At 49.3% G+C, this 23,860-nt stretch overlaps 1 protein-coding gene across 1 annotated transcript; it reads left to right on the forward strand.

Annotated features, from left to right (window-relative positions):
- The first annotated feature begins 14,096 nt into the window (after positions 1 to 14,096).
- On the forward strand, positions 14,097 to 17,821 carry LOC124677377. Its single transcript, XM_047213370.1, has 2 exons — positions 14,097 to 14,672; positions 17,750 to 17,821. Exons 1-2 carry the CDS (start codon positions 14,221 to 14,223, stop codon positions 17,793 to 17,795), a joined length of 498 nt encoding a protein of 165 aa, XP_047069326.1. The 5' UTR covers positions 14,097 to 14,220; the 3' UTR covers positions 17,796 to 17,821.
- Positions 17,822 to 23,860: the final 6,039 nt, after the last annotated feature.

Consider the following 23,860-nt stretch of genomic DNA (forward strand, 5'->3'; position numbering starts at 1 on the left):
TAGATCGCAAGATGCGATCTAGGCAGCATGTCGCTTACCCGATAGAAACCCTCGAGACGAAGGAGTTGGCGATGCGCCGAGATTGGTTTGTTTTTGGGGTTGAACGTGAGTTGTTGTTTATTCCATAAACCCTAGGTACATATTTATAGTCCAGGGGACTTTCTAATGTGGACGTGCACTAAACCGTGCACGAGATAAACTCTAACTTCTAAATCGATACATAATTTATTCTACTAAGATACACGGGCTAACTAGCCCAACTTCTCCGTGCGAGGCCGCTTTATAGATCTTTCATATGTAACCTTCCAAGCCCATCTTGATCGCGGCCCACCTTCTGATTTAGCCAAAATCTGGTGATAACACATGCCCCCCTGGTTTTGGAAATAACATTTCCAAAATCATTATGCTTTCCCTTCGAGAGGTCACGTCGTAGCAGAGCAGAGCCAGGCATAAAGATCCGTCATCATTATGCCCCGTCTTCTCAACTTCTCTAATCCCGACAGCTTTAGCATCGATCCCTTGGAAGTTGTAATGGCATTAATCCTTCACCGGATTTATCATTATTTAACCGCGCCGACCGGTTAGCTCTCTCTCATATCCTCTATTCCATCCCCTGCTATCGGCACCAAAAAACCCTCTCCTCCCGTAGCAATGTCTTCCTCTTCCTCTTCTTTCTCAAAACTCTTCCCCCAATCTTCGCCGAAGAAGAAGACCGAGGGCAGCCTCCACCCCGCAGTGAATCCCTTCTCCTCCGACAAGGAGGAAAAAGAAGGAGAAGCAGCGAAGGCCAAAGCCTCTCCTTCCGCCCAGCTCCCGCCGAAGAAGCGCCCCGCATGTGGGCTGGACAGCCGAGGACGAGGATGATGACGAAGAGGAAGAGGAGGAGGACGACTCCTCCTCCTCCATCGGGTACCCGCCGACCAAGCGCTTCCGCTCTTGGGCGGACAGCGAGGATGATGATGATGACGAGGAGGAAGAGGCTCCGGCCAAGGGCTGGGGCAGCAGCGACGAAGAGCTCCCTGGGAGCAGCGCCGACGACGTCGACGGCGGTGATGACGAGGATAGCGACGACTAATAGTATAGGACTAGTAGTAGCAGCGCACTAGGCACCAGATCCCTCTTTTGAGAGCCATCGGCTCTTTCTTGTAAAGCCGCTCCTTGGAATTAATGAAATTGTTCTTTCCATTTATCCTTTAATCGCTCCAATTTCATTCCCTCCGTTCGCCATGCTAAGACCGATAGCAACGCGTATCGGCTCCCAAGAACAGGGCATCTTCCAGGCTTGTTGCCCCCCGAGTCTCAGCCAAGGTAAAGCAGGGCTGTATGGACCTAGGCTCGATCATGTCTGAAGGAACTCCTTATGCCGGAGAGCCCTCCAGGTGAGCTGCCCCCCGAGTTTCTTCAGTCCTCGCCTGGCCGACAGTGCTCCCGACATTGATCCGATCATTGATCTGATCCACGCGCCCATGCTGCTCCTGACATTGCCCTTGAAGAAATCTCCCTTGAGTCGATGGCCCTGCATCGGCTTTCATGTCCTTAAGTCGATGCCTGCTGCATCGGCTGTGTTCGAAAATTTTCGAATTTTCATTTTTTTTTTTTATTTTTACGGCCGACCTGTGCATCTGCCCCCATATTTCACTACCCATCAACAAAAGATGAGATGCTTCTGTTGTATATCCTCGTATTTCCATATACCTGGGTGCCCCCCCGAGCCGATTCTGTCAAGAAAATTGATGGTATCGGCTCTGTTGGATAACATGTTAAACCCAGGCAGAGAGGTAGGTGAGGATAATTTTGGCCGATTGCTGGAATCGGCCTCCACGTTGCTTGCTCGTTGAAGGTTTTGTAAGTTCCCTTCGTATGTTTTTGGGGCCGATCATAAGGATCAGCCTCTCCTGGTTTGCCCATTGGTTTGATCTTGCTACTTGGTCAGCCGGATGAAACCAACCCAACCTCTCGACTTGATGCGCCCGCTCGTCGTCCACCTTGTGTGCTCCGTAGAGTCGTGGAGCGCTACGCTCCGTCGGCAAGACGAGTACCATGTTTGTGCCAGCCGATGTCTCATCATCGGCTCTCCTCCGTTTAGGGCGCCACTCCATTTTCCGTGGACGACCCTCTTCATCCAGGGTTCGCTGAACCTTTGCAGCCAGATCGGGCCGTGCCTTTCTTAGCGTATGCAGATACAATCTTTCGGCTTCTTCCAGGCCGCGCAATCGCTCGAACCCTCGCGCTTCGGGAACGGCTGAGTCCGTCGGGGCACCACCTTGGCCGGTGGTACTCGTCTTCTTCCATTTCTCCCTCGTCTTCCGAATCTTCAAGATCTGCCCAACGAGGTGACTCAGCCGCGTTTGCTTTGTGGTGGGAGAGGCCCTAAGCGCTCGAACACGGACACGTTGGCTGCCTCCTTCTTTTTCCGATTGCATTCTGGGCAATTGCCGATTGTGGGCAATCGGCTCATTCCCGAATCCCAGCGAGTGTCCGAAGAAGGGGCAGTCCCAATGCCCGGCGTTGTCGTCTTGCTCCCTTGATGCTTCCGTGGCATGGCGCTCATGCTCCTCCTCATCGTGATCCCGCCGACGATATCTTCCGGCTTCTCTAGCCAAACGATCTTCTCTATCACCGTAATTGGGTCGCCGGCGTTGACCATACCGATTAACATATTTGTTGAGGAGGTGATCGCAGAGGGGTCGCCGATATCTTATATTCTTCACCTCTCCTCTCGTGACATAGCGCTTGCCATTATGACGGAGCCGATCGCGTGGAGCGGCCTCATCCGTATCCTTGCCGTGAGAGCACGCTGCCCTCATCTCCATCTTTGCCGGAGTGGTTTCCAGTGCCCTACCATATTGATGCCGAACGAGGGGCCCGGCCGGCAACCTTCGGGTAGGTGATTTCTACCATGTTAACGGCGGGGAAGGGTTGGGTGTCGACCTTCATGGCGTATCGGTTGAAAATTAGCCGCCCCTTCTCTATCGCCGCTTGGATGTGCCGACGCCACACCCGGCAATCGTTGGTGGCATGGGAAAGCGAGTTGTGGAATTTGCGATACGGCTTTCCGTTTAGCTCTTTCGCCGTGGGGAACTTGAGACCTTCAGGAACCGTCAACTGTTTCTCCTTGAGCAGGAGGTCGAAGATTTGTTCAGCCTTGGTCACGTCAAAATCAAATCCCTCGGGCGGCCCCGGCGGCTTTACCCATTTGCAGGCCACGGGGTTCCTCCTCGCGTCCACTCAGCCATCGCTATCTCTTGGCTTCCCGCAGGCACTTCATCCTCCTCCGTATCGACCATGACTACCGCACGTTTGAACTTGTCTTGGTACGTAGTCGGGGTGGCGCTGTTCATATGCCGATAGTTTCGAACCATGTGCGCCAGCGAGGGATAATCTCGCTTGGGAGGCCATGTCCTTGAGCCGTGTTGCAAGGCCTGCTACTGCCAACTCGATCGTTCTTTTCGCTTATACGAACCGAATAACATCGGTTCCTAAGATTCCCGAAGCGTCTGGATGTATTCTCGTCACCGTTTCCCCGCGCTTCGACGTAGTTGTGCTAGATCGGCAATGCCGTACTCGGAAGCTTCGAATGGTATTGCATATGGAACTGTTCTTCCAATTGCTTCCAAGACTCGGATGGAGTTTGCCGGTAGGGAGGTGTACCATCCAAAAGCCGATCCCGTGAGGGACCGTGAAAAGAGCCTCACGCGTAGCTGATCCGACACCGAAGCCGGTCCTAGTTGAGCCAAATATCGGCCGACGTGCTCGATGGAGCTGGAGCCATCTGATCCACCGAATTTAGAGAAGTCGGGGAGCCGATATTTTGGTGGCAGCGGGATCATCTCGTAATCGTCGTGGTACGGCTTGGAATAGCCGACCGCTCCTTCTTTTCGGCATCATGCCGAACTGGTCTCTCAGCATGGTACCGATCTGATCCGCTGTGCCGGCCGTAGGAGTTGCACTCGAAGATTCGCCGGGTGGCGTACTTGGCCTCGCCACGTTTGCTTTTCCAGCTCTCGAACCAGCTGCAGGAGCCGGGCTCGGGAGTTTCGTCGGTGTGGCGTATTTAGCTAGCCACGTCTGCTCCGTCGCCGACGTTCCTCCCGTCTTCGCCGGAGTCCCCGATGTTGTGGCCTGGCTTGTGGGTGCCTGGCCACCACAATCCCGGCACATACATGCACGCGTACCCATGAGGGATCTCCTTAGGCGCCTCCATTAAGAACTCGGTAGTCACCGGGGTCGCCACCACTTCGTAGACGAGGAATGCCGGTGTAGTCGGCACTTCAGCGAGCGCCGCCAACGCAAATGGTAGCGGTGGACGGGACCGGAATGGCAACTCTCCTTGATGCGTCCCGAGAGCTGGTCCCGACGGCGAGTACCGGTGGCTCATGATCTCTCGGATCACGCGCAGAGCGACACGCTCCAAGCACGTTGACCAAGTTCTCGCAGTGGCGGTGTAGCGAGTGAGCCACCGTGTAGTTGATCTCCGCCGCAGCACCCCGGGTGCGTTCCTCCGACGGGGAAGAAAGGTCTATCCCATCGAGTGCACCTCTCGGTGAGAACCCCTTCCATCCGATGCCACCGTAACGGGTTCTCCGAAAAGAGCCGATGAGGTCGGCTTCGAGGGTAGCCTTGATCTCGTTGTATTGCTTCTTGAGGTCGTCGAGCAGCTCCTCGTAGGTGATCGGGCGTGCCGTCCGCCATCTCGATGTAGATGGCGATGTGGTCGATGTAGACGATATGTCCCACCGGGCGTGCTGTAATGTGTTGACTCGCCAAAACCCACCGGCGGGCAGCGGCCTTGTCAACACCGTAGAGCCGGGGAGCCTAGAGCTGCGGCTGGCCGAGACCCTCCGAGCGACGGCCCGCAATGCTCTTCTGGTCACACGCGGCGTTGCGGAGTGCAAGGGCGTGCCACCCGACCTATACCTGGTCGTGAAGGTGATGAGATTGCCTCGCTTAGTTTCTGCAGTGGCATACATGTAAACGTTAAATACGAGCCTCGATCGGCTCTCAAGTTATCCCGTGGATCGGCTCAAAGAGCCGATCCACCCATGATCCGTACTGGGTGTACGAATACTTGGTGGTCCTGCTTGATCAAGATGAAGCTAATGAGATCTACGACGATTTAGGGTTTTCACCACATAATCGGATCATCCTACTCCAGAGTTGGGCCGGATGGCCACGCACGGTGCTCGTAAGCCGATCCTAAACAAGGCCAAAAAACCAACATGAAGTTGATCCTAGGAACATCCCGTTTAGGACTTGCGAACGCCACCCTACGTGCCACAGGATCCTCCCCCTTTGTAAGGCCAAACTATTGCGGATATTAAACTAATCCTTGTAGAACAAGGAGCAATCGTAACGGATCAGATCTACTAAATAAAGATCAAGCGGGTGCCGCCCCACACCCGAGATAGGCGTGAGGACGGCTAGATATGCAAGGGTTGCACTACGTAAGCGTGCTTAAACGAAGAACAATGCTAACCCTAACACATCTAATGATAACTACGTTGCTCGCCATCAAAAGCGCTTCGAGTACGAGCAACGCATGAACAACGTGAGCTTGTGCTGCCTAGATCGCAAGATGCGATCTAGGCAGCATGTCGCTTACCCGATAGAAACCCTCGAGACGAAGGAGTTGGCGATGCGCCGAGATTGGTTTGTTTTTGGGGTTGAACGTGAGTTGTTGTTTATTCCATAAACCCTAGGTACATATTTATAGTCCAGGGGACTTTCTAATGTGGACGTGCACTAAACCGTGCACGAGATAAACTCTAACTTCTAAATCGATACATAATTTATTCTACTAAGATACACGGGCTAACTAGCCCAACTTCTCCGTGCGAGGCCGCTTTATAGATCTTTCATATGTAACCTTCCAAGCCCATCTTGATCGCGGCCCACCTTCTGATTTAGCCAAAATCTGGTGATAACAGAACGGTACAGCAAAACTCACATAAAAGACATATGGTAAACATTATAAGACTCCATACCGTCTTCCTTGTTGTTCAAAACTCAATACTAGATGTTATCTAGACTCTAGAGAAACCAAATATGCAAACCAAATTAGCAAGCTCTAAGTATTTCTTCATTAATGGGTGCAAAGTATATGATGCAAGAGCTTAAATATGAGCACAACAATTGCCAAGTATCAAATTATCCAAGACATTATAGCAATTTACTACATGTATCATTTTCCAATTCCAACCATATAACAATTTAACGAAGAAGAACTTCGCCATGAATACTATGAGTAGAGCCTAAGGACATATTTGTCCCTATGCAACAGCGGAGCGTGTCTCTCTCCCATAAAGTGAATGCTAGGATCCATTTTATTCAAACAAAACAAAAACAAAAACAAACCGACGCTCCAAGCAAAGTACATAAGATGTGGCCGAATAAAAATATAGTTTCGTGGGAGGAACCCGATAATGTTGTCGATGAAGAAGGGGATGCCTTGGGAATCCCCAAGCTTAGACGCTTGAGTCTTCTTAATATATGCAGGGGTGAACCACCGGGCATCCCCAAGCTTAGAGCTTTCACTCTCCTTGATCATATTGCATCATACTCCTCTCTTGACCCTTGAAAACTTCCTCCACACCAAACTCGAAACAACTCATTAGAGGGTTAGTGCATAATAAAAATTCACATGTTCAGAGGTGACACAATCATTCTTAACACTTCTGGACATTGCATAAAGCTACTGGACATTAATGGATCAAAGAAATTCATCCAACATAGCAAAAGAGGCAATGCGAAATAAAAGACAGAATCTGTCAAAACAGAATCTGTCCGTAAAGATGGATTTTATTAGGCCACCAGACTTGCTCAAACAAAAATGCTCAAATTGAATGAAAGTTGCGTACATATCTGAGGATCATGCTCGCTAAATTGGCGTAATTTTCTGAGCTACCTACAGGGAGATAGACCCAGATTCGTGACAGACAAAGAATTCTGGAACTGCGCAGTAATCCAAATCTAGTACTTACTTTTCTATCAAAGACTTTACTTGGCACAACAAAACTTAAAACTAAGATAAGGAGAGGTTGCTACAGTAGTAAACAACTTCCAAGACACAAATATAAAACAAAAATACTGTAGTAAAAACATGGGTTGTCTCCCATAAGCGCTTTTCTTTAACGCCTTTTAGCTAGGCGCAGAAAGTGTTTCTCAAGTGTTATCGAAGGGTGGTGCACCTGCAGCGGGGTTTGGAGTTTTCTCAACCATGCATAGTATATTAGATACATAAGTTTCAGCGTCTCCCTTCTCATTAGTCTTGGGCTTGCTACTCTCATCGAACAAATTTTCAGGAACAAGCCAAGCATAGTTATGTTCTAGTGCATCATTCATAGCTAGGAGTTTACATGGTATTGGTGCTTTGATCTCCCCGCCATCATTAATATTATTAGTGTATCTTATTCTATCCATGTCCATCTTTTCAAGGAGACCAACAAAATTAGTATGAGAACCAAGCATATTAAATTTAGCAAAGACCTTTCTAGCTTCTCTTGCTAGACCACCAAATTCTCTAAGAAGGGTTTCTAAAACAAAATCTTTCTTTTCCCCTTCTTTCATATCACCAAGTGTAAGAAACATGTGTTGGATTATAGGATTTAGATTAACAAATTTAGTTTCCAACAAAGCGAACTAAAGCAAGCAGCAGCAATTTCATAAGTAGGAGCAAGTTCTACCAAGTGTCTATCTTCAAAATCTTCAACGGTACTAACATGGGTGAAAAATTCTTCTATATTGTTCCTCCCAATTATAGACCCTTGTCCTACCGGTATGTTCTTTGTGGTAAAATCAAAAGGAAACATGATGAATCAAGTAAAGTAAATGCAAGTAAACTAATTTTTTTGTGTTTTTGATATAGCAAACAAGACATTAAATAAAGTAAAGCTAGCAACTAATTTTTTTGTGTTTTGATATAATGCAGCAAACAAAGTAGTAAATAAAATAAAGCAAGTCAAAAACAAAGTAAAGAGATTGAGAAGTGGAGACTCCCTTGCAAACGTGTCTTGATCTCCCGGCAACGGCGCCGTAAAAATATGCTTGATGGCGTGTATTTCACACGTTCGTTGGGCAACCCCAAGAGGAAGGTATGATGCGCACAGCAGCAAGTTTTCCCTCGTAAAGAAACCAAGGTTTATCGAACCAGGAGGAGCCAAGAAGCACGTTGAAGGTTGATGGCGGCGGGATGTAGTGCGGCGCAACACCGCAGATTCCGGCGCCAACGTGGAACCCGCACAACACAACCAAAGTACTTTGCCCCAACGAAACAGATGAGGTTGTCAATCTCACCGGCTTGTCAGTAACAAAGGATTAACCGTATTGTGTGGAAGATGATTGTTTGCAGAGAAAATAGTAAAACAAGTATTGCAAGCAGATTTGTATTTCAGTATTAAAGAATGGACCGGGGTCCACGACTCACTAGAGGTGTCTCTCCCATAAGATAAAAGCATGTTGGGTGAACAAATTACGAGTCGTGCAATTGACAAATAGAGAGGGCATAACAATGCACATACATGACATGATAAGTATAGTGAGATTTAATTGGGCATTACGACAAAGTACATAGACCGCCATCCAACCGCATCTATGCCTAAAAAGTCCACCTTCAGGTTATCATCCGAACCCCTCCAGCATTAAGTTGCTAAACAACGGACAATTGCATTAAGTATGGTGCGTAATGTAATCAACAACTACATCCTCTGACATAGCGCCAATGTTTTATCCCTAGTGGCAACAAGCACAACACAACCTTAGAACTTTCGTCACTCGTCCTGGTGTCAATGCAGGCATGAACCCACTATCGAGCATAAGTACTCCCTCTTGGAGTTAAAAGTAAAAACTTGGCCGGAGCCTCTACTAGTAACGGAGAGCATGCAAGATCATAAACAACACATGTGTAATAACTTGATAATTAACATGACATGGTATTCTCTATCCATCGGATCCCGACAAACACAACATATAGAATTACAGATAGATGATCTTGATCATGTTAGGCAGCTCACAAGATCCAACAATGAAGCACAATGAGGAGAAGACAACCATCTAGCTATCGCTATGGACCCATAGTCCGAGGGTGAACTACTCACTCATCACTCCGGAGGCGACCATGGCGGTGTAGAGTCCTCCCAGGAGATGAATCCCCTCTCCGGCAGGGTGCCGGAGGAGATCTCCGGAATCCCCCGAGATGGGATCGGCGGCGGCGGCGTCTCGCAAGGTTTTCCGTATCGTGGTTTTTCGCATCGGGGGTTTCGCGACGGAGGCTTTAAGTAGGCGGAAGGGCAGTAGTCGGGGCCGGACGAGGGGCCACACCAAGGGCGGCGCGGGCCCCCCCTGGGCCGCGCCGCCTTGTGGTGTCGCCACCTCGTGGCCCCACTTCGTGTGTTCTTCGGTCTTCTGGAAGCTCCGTGGAAAAATAGGCACCTGGGTCTTCGTTTCGTCCAATTCCGAGAATATTTCGTTACTAGGATTTCTGAAACCAAAACAGCGTAGAAACGTGAACCGGCACTTCGGCATCTTGTTAATAGGTTAGTTCCAGAAAATGCACGAATATGACATAAAGTGTGCATAAAACATGTAGGTATCATCAATAATATGGCATAGAACATAAGAAATTATCGATACGTCGGAGACGTATCAGATGCCCATTGAATTTTACCAAGTGTGTTGGGATATAATCAAACATGATTTGATGGCTGTGTTTTATGATTTGTATGATCACAAAATTGACCTTGATAGAATCAATTATGGTGTTATCACCTTGATTCCAAAAGGGGATGAAGCAGACATAATCAAAAAATTTAGACCCATATGATTGCTGCAAGTGTTGTTCAAAATCTTCGCAAAAACTCTCACTGTCAGAGCTACTCCTGTTATGGAGAAACTTTTGTCTCCATGTCAGACTGATTTTATCAAAGGAAGATTTATAACTGATGGGATTATGCTGCTTCAAGAAGTCTTGAGAGAGAGCAAATTCAGAAAACAACATGGGGTACATCTGAAAATTGATTTTGAAAAAGCTTATGATAAAGTCAATTGGAATTTTTTGTTTGACTGCTGCTCATAGAAAGGATTCCGTGATAATTGGCTCATTTGGATCAAAAAGCTGGTCACAAAAGGCACCTTGAGTGTGAAAATCAATGATAATATTTGTCCATATTTTGCTAGCTGCAAAGGAGTCAGGCAAGGTGATCCTTTTGCCCCTTTCCTTTTCAAATGATAGCAAACAGTTTGGCCAACATGATTTATTTGGCACAACAAAATGTGCTGATTACTGGATTGGCCAGTAACTTGGTCGATAAAGGGGTGGCTGTGCTTCAATATTCTGATGACACCATTCTCCCGATTCAAGATAGTAAAGAGGAAGCTGTCAACTTGAAGCTCTTGCTATACATTTTTTGAATCCAGGCCAAGGTTGAAGATTAATTTTGCGAAAAGTGAAGTGATGATGGTGCTAGAGGATGAGACAAAGGCACATGAATTTGCTACTTTGTTTAATTGTCAGCAAGGGGTTTGGCCCATAAAATACTTGGGTACCCCTGTGTGTGCAAGGAAACCAACTGTGATAGGGATGGGCTTCCTTGGTGAGAAAACAAAAAAGAAAATGAGTGGCTAGGTTGGAAATTCTATGTCTATTGGAGGGGGAGTAATTAAAATTGATGCATGTTTATCCATCAGTGCTGTTTATCAGATGTCTATGAGATTATTGCATAAGACAAATGTAGAAGAAATTGATAAACCCATCAGGTCATTTTTCTGGACTGGAAGTGCTGACAAAAAGAAATATCATTTTGTGAAATGGAAATGGATCTGTAAACCCAAGAAAAAAGAAGGGTTGTGTTTGAAGAATCTATACAAGTTTAACAACAACCTGATGTGCAAATGGTGGTGGACACTTGAGAGTGGTTCTGGCCCTTGGCAAGATCTAAGGAAAAAAGAAATATTTGAGGGCTGGAGGTGTTTTCTATACAAAGAGCGGGCCTGGTGACTCTCCTCTTCTGTAAGGACATGCTACAAGTTAAGCACATTTATCTGAAGGGGAGAAGGATGCATGTGGGAAATGGCAGAAACACCAGCTTCTGGGGAGATCCCTGGTGTGATCAATATACTTTAAAAGATAGATTTCCTGATATTCATGATATCTGTATTGAACAAAGTGTTACAGTGGCCGAGGCAACTGCTTTGAATTGGAGGTTCTCTTTCAGGAGATGGCCGGATGACACCAGATGTAGCTTTGCAGATACATGGGTTGTCTCAGATTGTGTCCCAAACTACTCTCAATGAAGATCCAGACAAACCTTTCCGGAAATGGGCAAACAAAGGGCAAGTTTATCGTCGCTCCGTGTACAAACACTTGTGTGGCTGTGGTTTGGATAGAACTTTCAAATATTTGTGGAAGATTAAGGTACCTATCAAGATTAAAATTTGGCCGTGGCTTATTTGGCATGATGCTATTGCCACCAAATATAATTTGCTAAAATGCAACTGGTGTGGGAATTCTACCTGTCAATTTTGCAACGAGGATGAATCTTTCTCCCACCTGTTCTTTAAATGTCCTGCTGCCAAATTTTTTTGGAGCACTATTGGTCAGTCAATTGGCGCCCCGTCGAGAGATGGATCATTCACCCAGTTTTTCTGGTGGGTCCCTCAGTTCATTCCTACAAGCATAAATACCTAGATTGCAGGGTTAGCTGCTGTGTGCTGGGCTATATGGAAACTCAGAAACAAAGCATGCTTTGAACACAAGTTGATAAATTCTCCTTTTGAACTAATAAGCTACTATAATATGTTTATGAAACACTGTGCAGGTTGCATGACGAGAAAGACACGGAGGATATTCGCGCGGGAGTAGATGGACTACTAAGGCTTGCTGGTATTGCTGCTAGCTCTGATGGATCAAATAACGACTGATCGACAACATCCTCTCCGCCAGATGGATGCAGAGAGAAGTGAAGACGAAACCAGGGCGATGGAAACAGATGAGCAAGAGGCTGCAAACGCTTGATATATCTAGTGGCCGATGGTTGGTGGCTGTGTCATGCGTTGTTAAAAAGATCATGAATAAATGGATCTGTAATTTCTTTAGTTAGCGGTGGTTGCAGTGGTATGTAAATATATAAAACCTCTAAGTCCCCTCTCGAACGCTAGCAGTAGGCGGCGCTCCCTCCCGTGGTTTCTGTTTTTTTGGCTCCTGAGCCTGCTACGCTAATTTTCGTTATCTTTTGGTAATGGGAATCGATCAATGAGGGATCGCTTTTAAAAAAAATGGTTCCATGAGCTAACAGAGATGACGTTACACGTAGGCCTTAGCAACAAACTTAAGACACGTTAATCAGCGCTATCGTCCTAAACTACTTGATTCTATCTACACCCTTCACCTTGGGGATCAAGAAGATGATCCGGAAAATGAGCCGAGCAATGTTCACCCTCCGTAGGACCAGGTCCTCAAATCTAGCTACCCCGAACCACCAGGTCTAGAAAAAGCGAGCCTGCCTCTTAATCCATTGTTTCCCATTATCCAGGATAAGGGGGTTGTGGTCGGATCCGATTCTAGTGATCGACGACAATGAGCATAGAGGGCCCCGCTCTCCCACGAGGAGAGACAAAAATTCGGTCCAACACCGAACAAATCAACACCAGTTGATTATTTGTCCCCGGATGTTATAGATAAGATACCTCATTTGAAACCACGTATTGTTCCATACGAACAATCAACTGGGGCCTATTGGCATATTTTTGGACCGCTTGCACGAATTGGGCCCAGTCCCTCTTGTTCCAACACATACTTAGGCACAACCACCACCCCTGGCTCCTCCGATCCCAGGTCGCACTCGTTCGAGGGAATCCCACCCTCCTCCACACGAAGCGATTTAGAGGGAAGGCTCGACCCTTCTTCGTTCTCTATAGCCTGGGAGGCCACCTCATGTGCCTTTGCACCTTCCTCCACTTCCAGTTCCAAGCGGTGCGCAACTACAATTAACGCCCCTTGAACCCGCTCTCTGGATGTGATAAATGATAGCGCCTCCGAAGGAGAACCTTCTATCGGGTTGAACACCAAAGCAGTTATCACGGACAACCAACAACAGATGTGAATCGGAAAAAACGTAGAGGAGAGAGAAATATGTACCTTTGTGTCCTCGACTCCTTGATGCCCTCCAGGTTCTTCTCCTCTGTCCGATGTTGTGCCTTCTCCATCACCGGTGTCCCCACCACCACGCCTTGGTACCAAGCACTCTTGTGCACCTAAAATGCCATATTATCCCCTTCTTCTTCCTGGTGTAGGGGACAACCTTGGAGTGATGTCCTTGCACCATCGGTGCGGCAGCAGCAGCCTCTCTCTACAGGTCCTTCTGGCGAGAGCAACATCTCCTCCTCGTCCTCTGAGAAGTTATCCTCATCCGCCGCCAACGCCCACGACACCACCCCCTCCTGTCAAGTCTCGCATGTTTCATCGCTGGCCTCTCTTGAGGCTGATTGTCCGCCACCAAGGAGGCCACATGGTCTGTCGCTTGAGACCCCATTTCATTGGACATAAGCGAGCCACCGCCACCGGTTATGTGTCCCTCTTTTGGAGATGGAAAACTCATCCAAGTCGACCGGCCTGCCAATCATCACGAATGCGGCCATCAGATGGTCCCTCTCCATTAGATCCTCCAACATGCCTGGGAGCCGCACCTAGGTGAACTGCAGCACCAGTTTGGGCTTCGAGGAGGTGAACAAGATATTTTTATAGTATAGTAGTATGTTTAAGGAGGTGAGTATAGTAGTATCTGTGCATGATATTTTTATATGATACTATACATTGTGACTAATTTTAGTAACATGTGCATGTTACTACTCTATGTTACTCTCCACTATAACAGTATAACTAGCCTAAAGTGCAGCGAGGGAGACTCGGAGTCAATTCTCAGATTTCTCTCTTGTCCGGAATCCCACAGAAAGCACCCGAAAAGTTTCTTGCTAGGACGGGGGCTGAGTTTTGTTAGACTCGCCAGCATAAATTCCGATTATCATTGAGGGCCAGCTTGGCATCTTTCTGCTGCTTCATAGGTCCCATGTCGCTGAGGTTCTGGTTAGCTTAAGTTGTACGATCTCAGGCTATGCAAGCTCACACCTTTCTGCTAGCATTTCGCTTCTCCTGCCTTACTCACCTTCACTTGCTCTAAGCACGCATATACTACCCTGCCGGTAGCCTCAATTCTATCTATCACCTCGGGGATGTGTCTCCCCTTCCTCTGCAGCGGCCGCGACGACCACGGGCGATCTGGCCGGCATGGGCGTGCAGTTCCCTACGAAGATCCATCCGCCTCCCCCGTGAAACAAGCAATCTCAGCACCAGCTTACCACGGACACGCTGCAGGGAGGAGCCATGAGACCAGCAGCGGAGCGTTGCCAGTATCATATGCCGGAGACGGGAGGATCAAAGGAGCAGCGCACCCTGAGACTAATTACAAGGAGTACCTTCCTGCCGGTGGACATCACCATGGGCCAGTGGCAGCTTCGCGGCCGGCGGAGGGCATGATGAGGCAAGCTCCGGCACCGCAGTCCGCCCTCCGGGCTGGAGAAGACGATGTGGCCACTGCTACCAACTACCAGCTCGACCGTGGTAGTGACCATGGCGGCGAGGATGATCGCAAATATCGGACGAAATCGCGCGTGCCGATGATCAGGTAAGGAAACAAATGCTCTTTTTTCGATTGTTGTCCGTGTGTGTATATTTGTAATTTACAGGACCGAAATAACGAGAAGTAGCATATGTTGTGGTTGTTCTATCTGTTTGAGTCATATAAATCAGTGGACTTACTACTGATCTTATCTTATGCATCATGTTTTCATAAGTTCGCATGCAAATCTTCAAAGATATGGAAAACAGAATTTGTTCTCGTCGTATATATATATAAAGGCTTGTACATATTGTTCGGTGTTGTTTTAATGTTCTTCAGTGTGCTGTTGTCCTTTTTTTTTTCATTTATCTGGTAGGTCGTTAGGTAACCTGCATGAACATTCGGAGAATGCACAATGAGAAATTATCATTGCAACACGTTGCTCGTGTAGAGTCGTTGTCTGTGTCACGTCTGCACGCATGAGAAAAGAAAGAGAGAACAGACCCGTTCGCCTCGAGCGCTCCCGCGGGCGCTCGGGCGAACCCCAACACCCGCCGCGCCTAGGCCCCTCTCCCTCTCCTCCCCCCGCCGCCGCCGCCGGCTGAAGCCACCGGGCAAAGCCTGGTCAGTGCTGGCGGCGGCGGACCTCCCTCCCCTTGCTCCTCTGGTCATTAGCGCGGGCGGCGTGACCGGAGGCGTTGTCCCCGCGCGGATCTCGGCGCATCCGGGGTGGGCTGGCCGGCGGCCTGCGGCCGGCGAGGTCCGCGCTCCTCGAGGCGGCGTGGAGAGTGCTGCGGGTGCCGTCTCCGTGGGAGGCGGAGGCGGGCGGCTCGGGTGCTTCTCCGACGAGATCTGATCCGGCGGCGGCCGGCCCTTCCGACGACGGCGACTGGGACGACGGCACAGGTCTTGGTGCAGCAAGCAGCTTTGGTGGGCGCATGGGGGCAGCTCGTCGGCCGCGCCGGCCGGATCTGGGCCAGGGGGCCCGATCTGGATCTGGCAAGCCCGACCCGCCCCGCCCCTTCCCGGCCGGCTGCCATGCCATCCTGTGGGGGTCTGCCGGCACGCTGGGCCGTCGGCACGGAGGGTCGTGTCCGGCGGAGGGACGTCCGCCTGCTTTCTTCTGGCCTCGGCCTTCTTCGGGTGTGTACCAAGTTTGTGTCAAGGTGGTGCCTTTCGCAGCGCGGGTGCAAGATCGAGGATGCCGGGGCGGCGGCCCTGGAAGGTGGGAACCTTGTGGGTTGGCGGGCGAGCCCGAGGTTCTCGGTGCCGGCTGGGGCCATGGACATGGGGTTGTCATGGTTCTCAGTGAGCTGCATTCTGTGGGGGCGTGGTGGCTGTCACCTCGGTGGTGGCCCTCGCCATGTCTGGGTGGTGGAGAGGTGATGCCGAGAGGAAACTCTCGCCCTGGGTCTTCCAGGGTCACGACGGCGGCGTCCACGGACGTCGTCTCCTTCTTGAAGGCGTCGTTGTGGCCTCTCTCTGCCCCCCTTTCGTGCTCCGGGTGAAAACCCAAGATCCCCGGATCGGGCGGTGGCGGCACTCTAGTGTCGTGCTCTTCTTGAAGACACCATCTTGGAGCCCACATCACAAGGCTCTCCGACGGTCGTGTCGGAGGTGACTCTTCGGCGATCGTCGGCAAGGCTTGCTCCGTGCCCTTCCCTTGTCGAGCTTCCTTGGCGCTGCTGTTCGGTTTGTGAACATCTTGGCTCGGTCCCCGGTGGTGGTCGGCTTCCGGTGGTGTTTCTGCGACGGAGGAGGTCTGTTGAGGCGCGCGTGAAAATGGCTTGCTCTCGAGTGAGCTCCGGCCCGACACTGTAGACTCCACCTCTCCTCCGAGTCCTCGTAGGCGCGTTGGTTGAGCTTTTGGTTGCGCTTCCGGCTGTAGCTTCTTCGGTAGTTCGTGTGGGTGTGTGGTGTCGTTCTGTAAGCTGGGTTCAGCACTTTGTATCATTCTCCCCGTTTGTGGCTTTGTTAATGTTGTGAAGTGTATATGTTGATTGCCTAGCCCTTTCCATCAGTTCGGACTTTTGGTTCAAGTGGCTAGTGCATGAAGCTTAACATGGTATCAGAGCCACAGGTCTCGAATTCAAATCCTGGTTTTCGCAATTAAGCCTAAAAATTGCTGTTGCCCCCCCTCTATAGGCACCGCTGTTTCAGTGTGCTCTTCTTCTTTCACGTGTTGACTTTCTCTTCTCCCGTCACACGCGAGTGGGGGTGTTGTGAAGTGTATATGTTGATTGCCTAGCCTTTTCCATCAGTTCGGACTTTTGGTTCAAGTGGCTAGTGCATGAATCTTAACAAGCATTCAAAGTTGGGCACTTGAGTGCCTTTAATCTAAAAAAAAACGTCTGCACGCATGTAGATCGAATATGTTCTCCATCGCGTCTAGCCGAAGATGCTGGTTGGTATGCTAAATATCCTGGATGAGAAGGATTAACCTCTCCTTGAACAAGAACAATGTGCCGGAATCGTTCTGTTACGTGTGCTATTCAAGTGGAATAAGCTGTCATGTGTTTTGTGGGGGTCTATGTGTCGGAATTGTTCTGATACTCGTGCTGTTCAAGAAATAGTTGGTGTATTCAGTTTCGCCGCATTTCTACATCTTTTGGGTTTTCAGATGTATCCGGTCAAACTTTTAAGTTTTAACTATTAAGTATTATTTCAAGCTAGGCAGAGCTAGGCTTCGAGCTACTTTATATCTCGCTGCCTGCCATCTTGCCATCTTAATTTTTTCTGCTTAAACTTGATCTTTGTAAAACCCTTTATCGGTGTTGGCTTTATTAATTTAAAGTTGAGCTTTTCTCCAGCCTTTCGATTTACTCTTTAGTATTATTTTAATTATATGAACTCAAAATATGTACATCATGTGCTTAGATTTGTCTCAAAAAGCTTATTAATAGTATTTTTTAAATAATTTGTAGATATATGATAGTTAAAAAAAAAGAGTGCATTTGATACACACATGAGTAGCTACGCACGTGCTTGCATCCGTTAGATCCGCACGGAGATTGTAAATCAGGCAGCCTAGCCTTTGACTGGGCACCGCTCGTAACAGTAAACGTTCTCGCGAGTGGGGCTTAAGTGTCGAGGGAAAGCTAAATCATTGGCGCCAGCTGTTTACCTTTCGCGCTCTGCCGCAGGCACACACATGGATCCCACTCGCGCGCTACAGTATCTGGAAAATAAGGGCGCGCAAGTTTTCAGCATCTCGCGCCCAGCGGATCTACCATATAAATGGAAGTAATGCAATGAGATTGGCATTACTTCAGTCTTTTAAACATTGATCCTTACAGAACTCCGTTGGCACATATTACTGTCGTATTTCCTGAACTAGGGTGCACTATCTTGCATCTCCAGACTGCTTGCCATGTACATATATGCATATCTACTGTATAGAGACAGTTCTGTGATATTTCTTGGTATCGACAGAAAATACCATGAACTAGGATGTCTTATTACTACTTTGTCTATGTTAACTTCTCACTAGATCTAGATCCAAGCACAACACAAACGATGACAGTAAATTGAGTTCTCGCTCATTATCCTCCCAACCACCCCCGAGCAAGTCCACGGCATAGCCGGGCAGAAACACACAATTGGTCCACGACACTCTTCCGATACACAGATGCCTCACTTAAATACAACCCTCCTCTCTCTCGATTGGGCTCTACCGACCCAGTCCCCGCCGGCTAGCCAATTAGGAGTCTTCTTCTTCCTAGTGGGCCGCCCTTCCTTGGCTCCGGCTTGGCCCAGCCCATGCCGGGATCAACACTGCTGGTACCTGTAGGAGCCTGGTCGTTGACAATCCCCCTCGCTTGAGAACCTGCTTGACCCCAAGCAGGAGCAGCTGGAAATTGCTGTCGGAGAGGAGTGCCAGTTGGTATTATACCAAAATTCACAGAGAGAAAGCCACTTAGACCAATGCTGTGGATGAGCACTAATGAAACACCTCAGATAGCATTCGACCGACCGGTTAACGCGTTCCGTCCGCCCATCCGTTTCGTGGATGATTTGCTGTGCTCATTTTCAGCTTGTGTGCCTCGTGGCTTGGAAAACAGACTTCGCCAAAATTGGCTAGTAAACACCGGGTCCCCGTCGTAAACCAAAGCAGCTGGCATGCTATGCGTACGATATATTTTGTCAACAAATAGCTCGGCAACCTTACTAGCCGTGTACGGATGACGGAGAGGAATGAAATGAGCATATTTAGTCAGCTTGTCTACCACGACGAGAATGCAGCTTAAACCGGCGGGACCGTGGCAAACCCTCAATGAAGTCCATTGTTGCGTCTCCCATGGTTCACTCGGGAATCGGCAGGGGTTGGAGCAAACCCGCAGGAGGAAGACGCTCTGGTTTGGCCTGTTGGCAGGTACGGCAACTGCGCACAAAGGATTGGACCATTTTCTTCATCGCCGGCCAAGCAAACAATGACACCAGGCGCCTGTAAGTTACTGGGAAGCCGGAATGGCCACCTTGGGGGCTATCATGGAAGGCAGAGATGATCTGCTGCTGTAATGCGGCATCATCTCCCACCCAGATACGACCATTGCACCGCAGGACGCCATGGTCCAAGGTGTACCTGGCGTCCGCATTGGGATCCACTGACAACTTCTGTAACAGGGCCTGTGCATGGGCATCTCTCGAGTAACTGTCCAACACAGTGGACAACCATTGTGGTTGTACAGTAGTGATTGCAAAGGCCTGAGAGCCGTCGAGGAGGTTTCCCGGAGAGAGCATCCGCAGCCTCCATTGAGTACACCCTTCTTATACATGATCTTGTACCGGAACCCCATCAACTTGGTCAATAACTTTTGTTGCCGGTCCGTGTGCAATCTCTCGGTCGACCAAGTGTGCAAGGCTTTTGTGGTCTCGTTCCGATCACAAACTCACCAACCTCGCAAGTACGGCCGCCGTTGTTGGACCGCCGAGATAATAGCTAGATACTCCTTCTCATAGACGGAAAGACCCCTGTTCCTAGGGCCCGCAGCACGACCGACATAAGCCACGGGATGCCCTTGCTGGGACAACACAAGCACCAATTCCCACGTCACAAGCGTCGGTGTCAACGACGAATTGCGCTTGAAATCTGGAACAGCCTAGGACAGGAGCAAGTGATCATGGCTGTTTTCAAGGCTAAGAACGCCGTCTCCTCCACTTCGTCCGTATAAACATCACTCCTTTCTTCGACAAGGCTGTCGGTGGCCGACTAATAACCGCATAATGTCGAATGAATTTCCCGTAGTAACCAGCTAGTCCAAGGAAACCTCTCGGCTCCTTCAAATTCTACCGGGTTGGCCAGAACGGACCGATCGTATCTTTGACTCATCAGCAGAAACCCCTTCCGACGACACCACATGGCCAAGGTAATTAACCTTCTGTCTGTGCAAAAGCACATTTGGACAACTTCACTTGCCACTTGTCTCTCTCGTAAAATGGATAGAACCGTAGATAAATGCTCCAAATGCAGCTCAAAGGTGGACTCGTAAATCAGTATATCGTCGAAGAAAACCAGCGCAAACTTCCTCGGGATCTGGTGCTAAAGAATCATTCATTGCGTGTTGGAAGGTGGCCGGTGCACCAGTAAGGCCAAATGCCATAACCTTGAACTCGTAGTGCCCGTTGTGAGTTTGGAATGCCGTCTTGTGTTCTTCACTCCGGAGCCAACCTGATTTGGTGGTAGCCTGCCCCGAGATCGAGCTTCGAAAACCATCGTGCTCCCGCGAGTTCATCCAAGAACTCATCAATAACAGTGCAACGGATATTTTCCCTTGACAAGTGAGTGCATTCAGCATGCCCGTAATCAACCACCAAACGCCAGGTTTTGTCGCCCTTTTTCACCAAAATAACCGGAGAGCCAAAAGCACCGGTGCTATGAACAATGACACCTTGGTCAAGGAGTTCCCGAACCTGCCTCTCCAATTCCGTTTTTAAGTCGGAGCAATACGGTATGGCCTCATGGAAACTGGTCTGGCGCCCGGAATGAGAGGAATACTGTGATCATACCGCCTTCGCGGTGGTAAACCAGAAGGAGCGGCGAAGACATCTGCAAATCTGTCCAACAACCTCTGAACTTCGGGAGGAATGACAGGTTGCTCCTTTTCTACAGCTTCATGCACCAAGTGTAGTTCCAGCATAGCGTCAACCCAAAGTCTTGGTCCTCTCCTTGCAACACGACTAGTCTACCAGAGTGTGGAATAGCAATCCAGCCTTGTTCCCAGTGGGTTACCATGGGGCTGTATTTAGCCAACCAATCCAGACCAACAATGCCGTCATAGCTACCCAGGTCAAGAAGTTTGAAGTCATCCCTGAATTGTGCACCTCGCAGCAGCACCAACCCAACCGAACAAATTGGGATGTACTCGTGCAAAATGCCACCACCAGCCACCTTAACTCGACGAGATCTTGTAACTGTGTGATTCCGGTCAGTGTCCTGGCTTTCTCAGTGTCAATGAAACAAGAGGAGCTACCAGAGTCTACCAGGAATAAGAACTTCTTCCCTTGTATAGTGACCTGCAGTTTCATTGTCTTGGGAGCAAGCATAAAGGAGGTTGACAGCAGCTTGCCGAGAGCAACATCAAGTGTGGATCGGTGGAGGACTATCCGGTCGGAAACCGGCGTTGGCATCAAGCAAACCCTTCTTCACCGGCTTCTTCAGAGAATTGCATGTAGTCAATCATTTCCTGTACCACATGGAGTTGGATATTATTTTTGCACTGATGCTCCTTATGATTCTTCTCACCACAAGTAAAACAGAGATTCTTGGAGCGTCGATAAGCTCGGAGGCTTTGCCACCTATCGTCAGCTCGTCCCTTATATTGTTCAGCTCGACGATTTTCTTCAAGCTTCTGTGACACCCAACGGGAGGGAGGGGGTGGAGGTGTAATTGGCGCTACCGACGGTGGGTGGTTCCTTCTTGATGGTACATACGGCTGCACTGGAAGTGGTAAATCCATGGTTGGACCACACTCCGTTCCCAATTCCTCATAGAGCAGCGCCAAGGAATAGGCCGTCTCCAGATCTCGTGGTTGTTGAATTGCAACGAGGATTCTGACTCCCGGTTGCAGTCCATCGAGGAACTTGGTGGTGTAGTGCACAGGGTCGTGGTTGGATTCATAAGCGGACAACTGATCCATCAATTCAGAGTAGCGAGTAACATAATCTTCTACAGTGGATGTCTCGCGAGATGTGAATGAGCCTTCTCACCAGGATTGCATGCCTGGTTTCGACAGAACCTCGCCATGACCAGCAGATTACTGAATTCGGCCCGGGCCGGTTGACGGTGTTGATGCGGATGTGCCTCAAGCCAAGTAGCTGCTGCTCCGAAGTGAATTGATCCGATGCGAGAGATGTCCATGATCGCATCGGGGTCCTCCATCTCTGGAAATAATCCTCACATCGCTGTTGCCACAATTTCGGATTGGTTCCGTCGAATTGCGGCAAATCAGCACGCGGGCCATGTCCGATGTCAGTACCAGTAGAATTATCACAGAGTAAGGAATTGGAGCCACGGTCAAACTGAGAAAAATTTGTACCTCCTCCCGGAGGAGGCAGGGTAGTACCCGCGCGCCGTCCCCCGGCTGTTGTGTGTCCAGCGGCGCCCATCCGGGCCGGCGGTGGCTTCCTCCAAGTCACGAATCCGTGAGGAGGACGGATCACGCGCCCCAGCAGACAGATCGGGGCGCTGAATGCCCGCGATTGCTGCCGTGAGGTTGGCGACCTCCGTCGTGAGCGTGGCAGCGGACAGCGTCGAGATCCCGTCCGAACCGCGCCTTCACCCCCTGGAGATCCGAAGAGAGGGACGCCATACCAGAGTCGACGCTCTTGAGCTGCGCGCGGGTGTCGACGACGAAGGGGTGGAAGGCGTCGAGAACCTCCTTCTTGTAGTGGAGGAAACGCTTCTCGTACTCCTCCGCCGTATCCGCCTTCAGGAGCTCATAGAGGGCTCGGGATTCCGGCGTGAGTTCCTCCATCGCCTCCTCGCGGCGGCGGACCGCGAATCTGGTGTGGTGTTGGTGGTTGGGAATCGCCAGAAGTGGATCGGAAGGCTCTGATTACCAATTGTTAACTTCTCACTAGATCTAGATCCAAGCACAACACAAACGATGACAGTAAATTGAGTTCTCGCTCATTATCCTCCCAACCACCCCCGAGCAAGTCCACGGCATAGCCGGGCAGAAACACACAATTGGTCCACGACACTCTTCCGATACACAGATGCCTCACTTAAATACAACCCTCCTCTCTCTCGACTGGGCTCTACTGGACCCAGTCCCCGCTGGCTAGCCAATTAGGAGTCTTCTTCTTCCTAGTGGGCCGCCCTTCCTTGGCCTGGCTTGGCCCAGCCATGCCAGGATCAACACTGCTGGTACCTGTAGGAGCCTGGTCGTTGACAGTCTATTTATTCCTCAATGGATGAAACGGAAAACAATGTCCATTTACTGCAGTCTGCAGTCAGCAAAGTAGATGTTGGTATGCTATATCCTGAAAATGTTAACTGCTCGGGCTACATATTACTCTTCTTTTTTCATGCTTCCTACTGATGTATTAGATTCCTACAGAGGCTATATCTGCTTATTATACAAATCTGCTTGGTCAGCTATTGTTCATGCTTCCTACGATGTTTGTTCAGAATCTTCTTATCTACATGGATTATATTCAGCTATTGCTTGCAGCATGCAACTGGTAGGCTCTGTATCGCGATGATTGCATCATACTCTTGTGGGGAATACAATTTCGAGCGGTACAGTGTTAGAATCCTGTAGATACAGTAACTTAGCAAGATGAATAGAACTACCCAATGATTGAGCGCTAAAGCGTAGGAGCGTCTCGTTCATCTTTCATGCACTGTTGATGGTCTTCAAGCTCCTGCTCTCTGTGGTCGTCTTCAAGAACGTCTTCATGTGAGCGTCGCCGTCCCGCATTCTCAAGCTCCTGGTCACTATTCTCAAATAGGAGGCGAGCAAAACTGTTGGACGTCTTCAAGATCCTGGACGCTGGCATGAAGCAAAGCTTCAAATGAGGGTGCCGTTGTACAAAACTTAGCTTTCCCATGGAGGATTGCTGTTGTCCACACAAGAATGATATAGAATGAAAGCTGTGCTTTTACATGACACGAACACTGGTTCTTGTTTTGCTGGCTACACATGCACATTAGTGTGCATTTGCTTTTGCAGGAAGAACTCCTGGTTGAAAAATAATAGAAGTAACTTGCATGGTGGATGAAATACGAGCTACACGATGCAGCCATCAAC

The sequence above is a fragment of the Lolium rigidum genome, chromosome 1 (genome assembly GCF_022539505.1).
Source record: "Lolium rigidum isolate FL_2022 chromosome 1, APGP_CSIRO_Lrig_0.1, whole genome shotgun sequence".
Classification (NCBI taxonomy): Eukaryota; Viridiplantae; Streptophyta; class Magnoliopsida; order Poales; family Poaceae; genus Lolium; species Lolium rigidum.

Excerpts from the sequence above, each read along its gene's own strand:
- LOC124677377 (XM_047213370.1), top strand. The coding sequence starts at position 14,221 with ATGTGTCTCCCCTTCCTCTGCAGCGGCCGCGACGACCACGGGCGATCT. Across the intron at positions 14,673-17,749 it reads TCGCGCGTGCCGATGATCAG|GCACACACATGGATCCCACT; the intron begins GTAAGGAAACAA and ends GCTCTGCCGCAG.